Here is a 12,449-nt window from a genome sequence, read left to right as displayed (position 1 = left end):
GTTTGGCTCTTAGTTTACGTTTTTGTCGTTGTTTTTCTAAACACAAGTGGTTCTTTCTGAATAATTTGAAATAAATCAACTTCACTGGAACTTAAAATTTTCTTTCCTTACTACCATTATCTGTCTGCCTTAATTATAGAAATTTACTGAATTTATGCCTTCCTTTGGCCAAACATCTTCTTGTGATGCATCTTGGAAGGAAAATACTGGCAGGCATAACCAAAGTGTTCGGTTTTATAGTTGCTATAAATCCATCATTGACTCTGTAGAGAATAGTTGTAAGGCTGAGAGGATGTTCTCATAAAATCTTCAATAGGCGTATGAAGACACAAAGTCTAATACAGTAAATTGAACATGATAACTCCACTAGCAAAGAAAGTGATAAAGAAATAATTAAAAAATGAATGTTGTTTTATATACTGTGTCTATGATACCTATTCTGAAGTAATGAAATGTAATGCCCCTTCTTGCAATTCAGTCTCTGCAGGCAGAGAGGAGCAGCTGAACAGAGACGTAATGTAGAGGCAGCTACCTCCTGTCAGCAGGACCGATGCCAAATCAATGCGAGTTTTGCCTGTCAAGCTTTGCAGCTGTGTGCATTTGTCCGTAGGTAAGATCATCCATATAATTTTTAAATAATGGATGGTTATAACCAAATGCTCAAATACAAGGAACAGCTAATTCCCACCACCCTTTCCATATTAATGAGGGATACCAGTTGTAATATCTTATTCCTCTGTTGACTGTTTAAGTACCTTCTTGCACGTAGGACTACTTTCCATACTTCCTCAACTGATGTTTTTTTGATGGAGATAGTTTACAGGGCTCTGCAGCTGTGAGGAGGGAAGCAGACAGCAAACTAAGCAGGAAGAAAGCACAGCAATGAAAGCCATGGAGCTCGGGAAGGAGCTCCATAGCCAGGAAATACATGTAAATACCACTGGCCAGGAAATACACATAAAGCACTGTACTTTGAGAACACAGATGAGTAAAACAGACACAGTGGGGGCAGCTCAAGTGTCATCAGATGAGGCCTGATAAGGAGGAAAGAAACTGACCATCTTTCCCAGCTATTTCGCAGGACAGAATTTTATTCTTCAACTTAAACACTGAGAGCATCAGGAAAAAAGTCCCATCTCCATCATTCTTGCCTGAATTTACTATTAGTTGTCTTTCTCCAAGTTTGTTATCATAGAATCATACAATATCCCGAGTTGGAAGGGACCCATACGGATCATCAAGTCCAACTCCTGGCACCGCACAGGTCTGCCCAAAAGTTTAGACCATGTGACTCAGTGCACAGTCCAAATGCTTCTTAAATTCAGACAGGCTTGGTGCAGTGACTGCTTCACTGGGGAGCCTGTTCCAGTGTGCGACCACCCTCTCGGTGAAGAGCCTCTTCCTGATGTCCAGCCTAAACTTCCCCTGCCTCAGCTTAACACCGTTCCCGTGGGTCCTATCGCTGGTGTTTACAGTGAATAGGTCACCTGCCTCTCCACTCCCCCTCGCGAGGAAGTTGTAGACTGCGATGAGGCCTCCCCTCAGCCTCCTCTTCTCCAGGCTGAACAGGCCCAGTACCCTCAGCTGCTCCTCATATGTCTTCCCCTCTAGGCCCTTCACCATCTTCGTCACCCTCCTCTGGACACTCTCTAACAGTTTAATGTCCTTTTTGTACTGTGGTGCCCAGAACTGCACACAGTACTCGAGGTGAGGCCGCACCAGCGCAGAGTAGAGCGGGACAGTCACTTCCCTCGACCGACTAGCGATGCTGTGCTTGATGCACCCCAGGATACGGTTGGCCCTCCTGGCTGCCAGGGCACACTGCTGGCTCATATTCAACTTGCTGTCAACCACAACCCCCAGATCCCTCTCTGCGGGGCTGCTCTCCAGCGTCTTGTCGCCCAGTCTGTACGTATAGCCAGGATTGCCCCATCCAAGGTGCAGGACCCAGCACTTGCTTTTGTTAAACTTCATGTGGTTGGTGATCGCCCAGCTCTCCAGTCTGTCCAGAGCTCTCTGCAAGGCCTTTCCACCCTCATCCAAGTCCACAACTCCTCCAAGTTTGGTGTCGTCGGCAAATTTGCTCAAAACACCTTCTAGTCCTACGTCCAAATCATTTATAAAAACATTGAAGAGGAATGGCCCTAAAATGGAGCCTTGAGGGACCCCACTGGTGACCATCCGCCAGCCAGATGTGGCCCCATTTACCACAACCCTTTGAGCCCTGCCTGTCAGCCAATTGCTCACCCATCGTATGATGGTTTTGTTTAGCTGTATGCTGGACATTTGTCCAGTAGGATCCTATGGGAAACCGTGTCAAAAGCTGTTGGGGACTGGCTCGCTGCGCGTAATCACATTGATATCATGCAGCTGCAAGATAAGGAAATGGCGGATTACCGCACCCAGCTGGTCTAGAGAAACAAGAGCAAAGACACATACGCAAGGCTTGTCTGGGAACTCTTGTGAGAAATCCCAGGCAATTAGAAACAATGATAGTAGAGGGCATACTGCCCTGGGAGTTATAGTTAGATTAGAAATGGGAACTAGCGGATAGAAGAATGCGGAACTAACAGATAGGGCAGTAGATGACGCTTACCAATAAGGAGCTTGGCTTTTGCAATATGTATGAGCTAATTATTCTGTACACGATAAAAGACAATTGAGCTATCCATTAAAGCTGAAGCATACTTAACACTCATATTGAGCGTTTGTGTCTTCCCTCCGTCGACAACAGATGGCGCCCGAACAGGCCTTGCTGGACGAGAACCCTGAACGAGTAAGCCGGTATTAGGCGACGGAGTACAAGGGGAAAGCCGGTTCTGACTACGTAACCTGGAATCCGCGGAACATAAGATTGGGGCGAGCAGAAGGCGACTCGGGAAGAGCGCCCGGGACGAACCCATAGCGGGTCCCGCCGGAACGCCGCGAATGGAAGCTTTCTACGGGGGCAACGGCACCGTGAGTAAGCATGGAGAAACAAGCGGCAATTAATTTACTTAAGTGCTTTTTAGAAAAGCGTAAGACACGCTTTGCACGGGGGCAACGGCACCGTGAGTAAGCATGGAGAAACAGGCGGCAACTGATTTACTTAAGTGCTTTTTAGAAAAGCGTAAGACGCCAGATATAGATTGTCATAAAGAATTACAGGGGTTAGTGGCCTATGGGGTGGCGAAGGGCTGCTTTGTTAACCCTGACACATTGTTTGAGGAGGATGAGTGGCGTAAGTTTGGTGATATATTGTTTGAGGAAATGATTAATGAGAATAAGACGGCTAAGAAGCTGGCAAAACCATGGCGGGCTGTTACGAACGCTTTAACGATATATCGGGTAGAGCAGAAAGTGGCAGCCGCTGCGACACAACGGCTGCGCAAAACGATGAGGGCAGATGAAGAGACCAATCCGTACCCCCTCCCTCCATCAGTCCGGCAATTCACTATGAAAGCCCCCGGGGGAGGGGAGGAGGGAGCACAACCCAGTGCGCCTCCTCTACCCCCGGCCCCCGGGGGAGGGGAGGAGGGAGCACAACCCAGTGCGCCTCCTCTACCCCCGGCCCCCGGGGGATGGGGAGGGGGGGCACGACCCAGTGCACCTCCTCTACCCCTGGAAACTCCCGAGGGAGAGGCGGCAGGCGAGGGGAGAAATAAGAATCCATTTTTGAAAGATATGCGACTCGAATCAGGGGGGTCGGAGAGAGCAGGACTCTGGGCGAAAATAGCAGGGGAGGCGTTACGTGAAGGTGATGTGGGGGCAGCGACAGAGCTTGTAGGCGCCTTCCCCGTAGTGTACTCTCCGCCCAACGCCCAGGGCCAGACAACTGTTACTATGACGAATCTGGACTGGAAAATACTGACCCAATTGCGTGCCACGGTAAATGAGTCAGGAATACGTGGGGAGCCAACGAAACAGATGTTAGACTATCTGTGGTCCACTAATATACTGCTCCCCGGTGACATTCGTAATATCATGAAGCTAATACTGACGCAGCATCAGATTCTGCTGTTTAATGCCCACTGGCATTCAGCTTGTCAGGAGGCAGTTGCGGTGCAGCGTCAGCCCGGAGATCCATTATACGGGGTCACGCTGGAGGAGCTTTTGGGGGTCGGTGCATACAATCGCTTGGAGGCCCAGGCCCTAATGGGGCCGGATAAGGCAAAAGCGACCATGACGCTAGCTAGGAGAGCACTGGACCAAATTAGGGAGCCTGGAGGAATGCCCTCCTATATGTCCATCAAGCAAGGGCGAGACGAAGCGTTTGGAACATTTATTGATAGGGTTGCCGCAGCTATACAGGTAGCTGGGTTACCCGAATATCTCAAAGGCCCTATTCTTAAACAATGCGCCCTTCAAAATTGTAATCAAACCTCTCGAAATGTTCTAAATACGCTGCCCAGTACCTGGACTATAGAAGAGGCTCTTGATCGACTGTCGCGGATACCGATAGGCTCGCAGGCGCTATTGATTGACGCTATTCGAAAGGTAGGGGAAAGTATTACTCAGGGACTGCAGGCTAGTCAGTCGCAGGTATTCGCCGCCCTTGCCCCCCTGCAAAGTGGAAAAAGACCTCACTCGTCGAGAAGACCTGCACTACGCTGCTATCGGTGTGGCATCGCGGGTCATATGAAGAGGCAATGTGGGACGGCTAATGTGTGGTGTCCCTCTTGCCGATCTGATACGCATAATGAAACCGCTTGCCGGCGGAAGACCCAGGGAAACGGGAAGACCAGCGGGAACCGCCGCCCCGTGATGACACAAAAAGCGGCTTTCCCCTCAACAGCGGCGGCAGCTGCGGAGACTCCAACCGAGACGAATCCTTTCACCTCCAACCAGCCACCAGAGGGAGCCTGGGGATTGGATTTGGCAACCGCAGTAAATGTGACTTTGATGGACAATAAGCCTGTTGGGGTGAAAACAGGCGTTATGGGACCTGTAAAAATTAATAATGAGCCTGTTGGAGCACTTCTGATCGGAAGGTCATCGGCGACATTAAATGGGGCTTTAGTGTTAACAGGACTTATTGATAAGGACTTTACTGGGGAGATACAAATTATGGTATCAGCCATGTTCCCTCCGCTACATATACCGAAGGGAACTCGATTGGCTCAATTCTGCCTGTCTCTTGCCAAAGCGACTGATCCCTTCCGCACCTGTTTGTTCGGGGTCCCAATAGGGAACAAGGAGGAGCTGAAACAACTGTTAGCACCATATTCCGCAAGTACTGATTTGTTCGATCTTTCGTCCAACCTCTCCGACGCCGTTGTGGCGGCGCTAATGGCTCTGAACACGAGCTTGCCATGGGATCCCCAGGAACTGGATTTGTTGGGATCAGTGGCGGTAGGGAACACCAGTAATAACTGGACACAGACGTGCTTTATGTGGAATAAAGGAAAACAAAATATGATTCAATGGACTAATGTGACCTCTCACACAAGGGGGTTCGAAGCTAATAGCAGCTATTGCGGGTACAACGACACCACCAACACCACCATGGGGGCATACGGGAACGAGTCAAGCACATGGCCAAGGCAAACTGCTAAGGCCTTACCACCTGGTATATTCCTGATCTGTGGAGATCGAGCCTGGCAGGGGATTCCAGCAAATGCACACGGTGGGCCGTGCTATTTGGGACGCCTGACCCTGTTTGCCCCTGATCTACATAGTCAAGAGCTGCGAAACATTACTCGACAATGGAAACGCCGGACGAGACGCAGTCTAAAAACCTTGGGGAGTGACTGCGATGACCAGGTCGAACTCTGGGGTCCTGCTGAAAGGTTCTTTTCGGCGGCACTTGTGCCTGGAGTGGCTGTGGCTCATGCTATGGCTAGTCTTGGGAAACTAGCTTGTTGGGCTGTAAAACAAGCAAATGTGACTACGCAGGTACTCACAGAAATGGCCCAGGACCTGGATAGCTTGCGACACGCTGTGTTACAGAACAGAGCGGCGATTGATTTTCTACTGCTGGCACAGGGCCACGGGTGTGAAGAGCTCGAAGGAATGTGCTGTTTTAATCTCTCGGACCATGGCGAATCAATCCACGAGCAGCTGAAATGGCTGAGAGACCACACCAAGAAGATAGTGGTCCAAGATAATTGGCTTGATAGACTGTTTGCAAATTGGTTTGGGAACATGGGGGGTTGGATATTGGGTCTGATAAAAGAAGGGCTACGCTTACTGCTAATAATTGTCCTAATTATAGTAGCGGCGCGAGTAGTATTTAGTTGCCTAATAAAAAGGCTCGAGCAGTTAACTAGTAGGGTTTTTCTAGCAACAGTAATAGCATGTGTAAGGTGTAATTGCCCGGATAGCTCAGTCGGTATAGCATGTGTAAGGTGTAATTGCCCGGATAGCTCAGTCGGTAGAGCATCAGAAAAAAAAAAAAAAAAAAAAAAAAAAAAAAAAAAAAAAAAGGGGGTCAATGCCACACGTTGCAATGCATCTCTTTGCTGTCATTATATAAACTATAATAGCATCCTTCCTTGCGCCAGGAGCCGCTCTGCTCGGCTGTGGGATCGACTGTGGAACGGACGCCCCTAGGTGCACCCCGAGCATTTTTTCCTCGGAGGGGTCTCCACTCTCAGCCGCTCACCACGGGAGCAGACAAGGACCTCCTGAAGCTGCACACAAATTATTTTAAGTGATATTGTCTTGTGGTATGAATGAGAAGTGCAAGAGGCCTCTCTGCATGATTGTGTGATTGTGTGATTGTGCTGTGCGAGTAAGAAGCAGTATCGCTGCGAAGCAACATTCCTAGCGCTTAGTGGCTTGTTGACTGATGTAGATTCTAGTAGGCACACTACTTTACAATCGTAGTTCTGCATGAGATTTTTTGACCCTGTTGCTTATTGTACCTTGCTTATTGCAGTGTGTGCGGTGATTGATAGAAAAATCTATAGAAAGCTTTTGGTTCAAAATAAAAACGGGGGAATTGTTGGGGACTGGCTCGCTGCGCGTAATCACATTGATATCATGCAGCTGCAAGATAAGGAAATGGCGGATTACCGCACCCAGCTGGTCTAGAGAAACAAGAGCAAAGACACGTACGCAAGGCTTGTCTGGGAACTCTTGTGAGAAATCCCAGGCAATTAGAAACAATGATAGTAGAGGGCATACTGCCCTGGGAGTTATAGTTAGATTAGAAATGGGAACTAGCGGATAGAAGAATGCGGAACTAACAGATAGGGCAGTAGATGACGCTTACCAATAAGGAGCTTGGCTTTTGCAATATGTATGAGCTAATTATTCTGTACACGATAAAAGACAATTGAGCTATCCATTAAAGCTGAAGCATACTTAACACTCATATTGAGCGTTTGTGTCTTCCCTCCGTCGACAACAAAAAGCTTTGCTGAAGTCCAAAAAGATCACATCAGCTGGTTTCCCTTGATCGACTAGATGGGTGATATTATCATAAAAGGAAATCAGATTTGCTAGGCAGGACCTACCCCTCATGAACCCATGCTGGCTGGGACCAATGACTGCATTGTCCCCCAGGTGCGCTTCAATAACTTCAAGGATCATCCTCTCCATAATTTTACCAGGCACTGACATGAGACTGACAGGCCTGTAATTGCTAGGGTCTTCTTTCTTACCCTTCTTGAAAATTGGCACAACATTGCCAGCTTCCAGTCTACTGGGACCGTTAGCTGCCCTTTTCGTTTCCTACTCAGTTTGCTGTAAGCTTCTTGGATTCTCTGCCAGAACTTCATCCTTAACGGAACAGTCCTTTCATTAGGCGTGCTACTATTACCTCTCTCTCTTCAGACTCTAAATCACGCAATTATTTATTTGGAAGGTCCATGAGGGCGGCAGCACAGAACATTTTGGTTGCTGCACTGAGTGAGCTCTGACTCCCCACGTGTAACCGGAGTGCCCGCACGGTTTGATGGCGTGTGGCGTATTCACCTGCGGCACAGGGAGCCCAAGGGGCGCTGCTGGACCAGGTCTAGTAGATATAGAAAGTATAACTTACATACTAACTTACGTAACTACTACCTATGTATCTACAATATGCAGTAGTTATAGTGCATATATGCGTGGTGCACTTTAGAATAACCTTCTCATTGCCCTGTTATTTTGCTGGAGTTTATCCTCTTGATGTGCACTTGTTTGGTGTTGGTTTTGTTTGTTTGTTTTGGTGAAGGAGCATTTCTGAAGACTTCACATTATCCAGACATTTAAAAACAGGGAAAGCCTGAAAATAAAGTCAGGTGCTCGTCGGCCAGTTTCGCTTTCCGAGGGCACCCTGGAAGCCGAGGCTTTCGGCGTGGCCAAAGTTTGACACAGCCTCGTGCACGGCGCCCTCACCGCGCGGCTCCCGCCGGGCAGGGCAGGCCCAGACCTTCCCCGCGGGGCCCGACCCGACCCCTTGGGGCCCGGCCCCTCCGCCCCCGGCCCTGCCCCGCCGCTGACGTCCCTCCGCCCGCGGCTCCCGGCCGCCCTTTCCCGCTCCCCGCCGGCGGCGGCGGCTCCCCGCGGCGGAGCATGGCCCCCCCCGCGCCCCGGGCGCTGCCGCTCCCGCTGCTCCTGCTGCTCCTGCTCGTCCTCCAGCGCCTCGCCGCCTCCCCCAAGCTCAACATCCCCAAGGTGCTGCTGCCCTTCACGCGCGGCACTCACGTCAACTTCACGCTGGAGGCCAGCGAGGGCTGCTACCGGTGGTGAGTGCGGGGAGCCGCCGCGGCCCGGCCGCACCTGCGGGGAGCGAGGGAGGGACGGAGGGAGGCGGGGAGGGAGGCCCCGGGCCTCCCGCGGAGCCCCCCAGGGAGAGGCCGGGCGGCCGCCTGGCGGACTGCTGCCCCTTTCGGTGCGCCCTTTGCAGCCGCTGCAGGGGGGCTGCGTGCAAAGGATGGGGCCGAAGGGACCCTCAAGCACCACTAGTCCCAAACGTGCCCCCCCCCGCCGGTCCTGCTGCCCCTCAGTGCTCTGGCACCCTGGTGGCAGTGCCCCGCTGCACCCAGAAAGGGGGTCCGGGGTTAGGGTGCAGCAGGCACCCAGCTGCAGCGCAAAGCTGAGGTGGGGTGGAGAGCCTCCTGCTGAGGCGGTAAGGGGAGGCCGTGTGTCACCTGGGGAAAGCCAGGCCAGGTTTTCCGGGATGAACGTTCCCCTGGTTCCTGGGGGCCTCCAGCACGGCCCTCGTGCTCAGCACCCAGAGTCCTGGCGGGGAGGCCCACGTGGGAGCCGAATCTGGGTTGGGTCAAGCACCAGGGGCTGAAGGCAAACACCTCTGTGTGCACAGGTTTAGAAACTGTCGCGGCCTTCATGTTAAGTAAACGTTATCAGCTCCTCATCCTTCCTTTAATATGCTAGAATTGTAATTTGGATCAGTAATACGCAGGAGGTACCCGCATGAAAAAGCTCTAGCAGTCAGGAGATGTTTGGGATGATCCTTTTGTATGTGCCAGATGCTAGTAGCACTTTTTAGTTGTTATTTGTGGCTGACAGTTACTAAAATACGTTTTCTAGGGCTGTTTTTTTTCTCTGTGGGAGTTTTTCTGGTGGGCCTATGCTTCTCATCCCTGAGCTAGTTACAGGCCTTTGATCTGTGCAACTTACGCACATGAGGACGTTCACATATACGAGAGCGGTAAGAAGAGCTGTGCCAAAGTTGACTGGGAGCAAGTTACTCGATAGAGCTGCATATTGTCACATAATTTAATTTTATGCACCATTTTAACAACAAACTCACAAGTACAAGGCTTTTCTGTTTTCTTACTGTAATCTGTAAAAACTGAGTCCTTTAAAGAATTTTCTGTATGTAGTAAGGTACAGTCTAGAAGGGTAGAAAACTCGTCAAAGCACTAGTAAAATCTGCAAGGTATAGATTTTTTTCCCTGTTTTGTTAGTGCCCTGCTGGGGGATGGCTACAGCCATTCATGCATGTGCCAGATGCTGTCTGTCAGAAGCCTGTAGGTGTTTGTAAGTCTCCGGGACCTACAGATGAAAAGAGGTAGGCATGTACTCCAGGGAAATAGCCGATTTGGTCCGCACGCATCTCAGCTGAGCGTGTTTGTAGGCACTTCAGAGCATGGTACGCTGGTGCTGTTACCAGCTACGGGGTCATAGCCCTTGTGCAGATGCTCTTCAGTCCGCTTTTCTATTCTCTATTCTGTTTGCCTTCAGAGATTCATTTCAGTTGAGAACTAAGGAAACTACACTGACTTCATACAGTGTGCCATCGTTTTCTCTACTGAGGTTGTAAATGTGTATTTCTTCACTTCTGCTTTGCAGGGGCTGGCAGGATGTGGGTGGTAAAACTCAACATGTGCTTACAAAATGATCAGAGGAAGCAGTAGCTAGGAGGGGTTGAGCAGAAGCAGAAATACTCGCTGCGGTGCTCTGAGCATGTTTGTTAGACTGCATCTGTGGCTCTTTCCCGCTATATCCTTGCCCTTGAAGTCCTCAAACTGTGGGGTATTGGGAAGAACTGTACTTTGGAGGGGCAGGTTGCTCTGTATTGACTGGCTGACAAGTTTCCTGTACTTTTCTGAAAAAGTCGTTGGCAGTAGCTATTACTGGAAGAAGGCCGTTAAACTGAACAAGTTCAGAAGTACCAAGCGTAATGACTTCAGAAGTAGTGACTGCATCTGTAAGATGGGGGGGGGCTTGCATGTGTGAAATCAGGAATTCAGAGCGGAAATGATCAGATTGGAGCTGTGTCTGAAGAAGGGACTGAGGTGCTGCTGTAGTGTAACAGCTTTCATATGCTGCCTCCTACCCCTCAGCCACCCATGTTACACAGCCTATCTGCAAATGATGTCCTTTGAGTTTGTGAAGAACTGCATCAGTCATCCTGTTGTGGTTTAACCCGGCTGGCAGCTAAACACCACACAGCCGTTCGCTCACCCTCCCCCCTCCCTCTCTGGGATGGGGGAGAGAAACGGGAAAGTGAAGCCGGTGAGTTGAGATAAAGACAGTTTATTAAGACAGGAATATAATAATAACAATAATAATAATAATAGTGATAATGATAATAGTATTAATAATAATAATGTGTAAGAAAACAAGTGATGCACAATGCAATTGCTCACCACCCGCTGACCGATGCCCAGCCTATCCCCGAGCAGCCGGCCCCCCACCCCGGCCAGCCACCCCTATATATTGTTTAGCATGACGCCAGATGGTATGGAATACCCCTTTGGCCAGTTTGGGTCAGCTGTCCTGGGTCTGTCCCCTCCCAGCTCCTGCTGCACCCCCAGCCTGCTCGCTGGCAGGACAGAGCGAGAAGCCGAAAAGTCCTTGGCCTGGTGTAAACACTGCTCTGCAACAATTAAAACATCAGCATGTTATCAGCGCTCTTCTCATCCTAATCCAAAACATAGCACCCTACCAGCTACTACGAGGAAAAATTAACTCTGTCCTAACTGGAACCAGGACACATCCCAAACATTCCAAATTCATACCTAATTTCTTGAAAAATCAGCCTATAACATGTTGTGACTTAATTGCTTTCCAGTTTTCCAGTTTCTGTGGTACTTTGAGAGAAACCAAAACCTACATGCAATGGTGCTGTTGCAGTAGTTGGCTGGCAAAGGGCATTTTCTAGCTCCTTATCTCGTGTTTCTGATACTGGTTTGTAGATAGGTCTTATCAGTCCATGGGATATATGTGATGGCTTACAGTACTCTAAAAAAATACATTAGAGTTGCTGACCAAGGTCTGTAACTTTGTTTTAAGTCTGGCAATCTAATCTCTGATACTCAGCTTTTTTGTTGTTGTTTTTGATGCCTGTTTTACCAGAGGCCTAAAAAAAAGTCTTTGATTCTGACTGAAGAATGTGTGAGGTACTGATTGTCATTTACCATGTTACAAAGTGACTTGTTTTCCAGTGATTGTCATCTCCTGCTATCCTTGCTCCGTTCTTTGGTTCCCAGCTGTGCTGCATTTCCTCCTTTCAGGGCCGTGGCAGCAGGTAGCAAAACGCTCTCTTGTCTTGAGGAGGTGCCTGCTTTCCCAGTGTGTCTTCAGGCTCCTGCAGACACCAGCAGGAGCTCAGAATCAGGCTGAGATATCTGTGTTGGCTAAGTGACACGGGTCCTGCTGCCGTCCGCATCACCTGCGGCTGGCTCCTGAGGATGTTGGCTTGAAACCGGAACGGGTGGCGTGAGTGTCTGGCATAGATCTTCTGCCAGAGCTGAAGAGGCACAAGAAATAGCTGTGGTTTTTCTCTTAACAAATGTGTCACCCTGCAGTGTAGGTTTACTGTTGGGGAAACAACTTCTGAATCTGATCATATCCTGCCTGGGAAGGAGGGCAGGCAGAGCAGGGACTCTTGTTTCTTAGTTTGGCAGCTTTTGCTGCTGAACACTTAATGAAATGCTCTTTAGACTTTTGCTCTCTTCAGTCATGGGTCTCATCTTAGTAATCTAAGTTTTAAGGGTGTCTGCATACGCTAAGGTTTAAACAGACCGGATTATTTGAAATAATGCAAAAATGTGACATCTGTGTTTTGGCATTAA

General features: G+C 49.4%; 3 protein-coding genes across 5 annotated transcripts in view; 2 read left to right on the top strand and 1 right to left on the bottom strand.

The window, feature by feature from the left end:
- The window catches only part of HDAC11 (histone deacetylase 11), a 50,892-nt gene extending 41,053 nt beyond the window's left edge, over nt 1-9,839 (bottom strand). Inside the window, exon 1 of one of the 2 annotated variants that reach the window (XM_080607061.1) lies at nt 8,611-9,839. The gene's annotated coding sequence lies outside the window, so the exon portion shown is untranslated. The remainder of the gene's footprint in view (nt 1-8,610) is intronic. The other variant, XM_080607065.1, reaches the window with a different exon arrangement.
- Nucleotides 1-12,449, top strand: part of NUP210 (nucleoporin 210) — an 81,485-nt gene that overhangs the window by 6,854 nt on the left and 62,182 nt on the right. Inside the window, exon 3 of one of the 2 annotated variants that reach the window (XM_080606999.1) lies at nt 479-610. In XM_080606999.1, coding sequence (XP_080463125.1) covers nt 479-610 — 132 coding nt within the window. Of the gene's footprint in view, nt 1-478; nt 611-8,376; nt 8,652-12,449 lie in introns of those variants that run through there. The other variant, XM_080607000.1, reaches the window with a different exon arrangement.
- Nucleotides 4,918-7,709, top strand: LOC308200483 (uncharacterized protein; the record flags this gene model as incomplete). The annotated part of the gene is made up of 3 exons (XM_080606347.1): nt 4,918-6,306; nt 6,406-6,421; nt 7,696-7,709. The coding sequence occupies 3 exons, from the start codon at nt 4,918-4,920 to the stop codon at nt 7,707-7,709; spliced, it is 1,419 nt and encodes a 472-aa protein (XP_080462473.1).

The sequence above is a fragment of the Anser brachyrhynchus genome, assembly GCF_964034855.1.
Source record: "Anser brachyrhynchus genome assembly, chromosome: 10".
Taxonomy (NCBI): Eukaryota; Metazoa; Chordata; class Aves; order Anseriformes; family Anatidae; genus Anser; species Anser brachyrhynchus.
The sequence above is the reverse complement of the archived record's forward strand: the minus strand, read 5'-3'. Positions and strand labels throughout refer to the sequence as shown.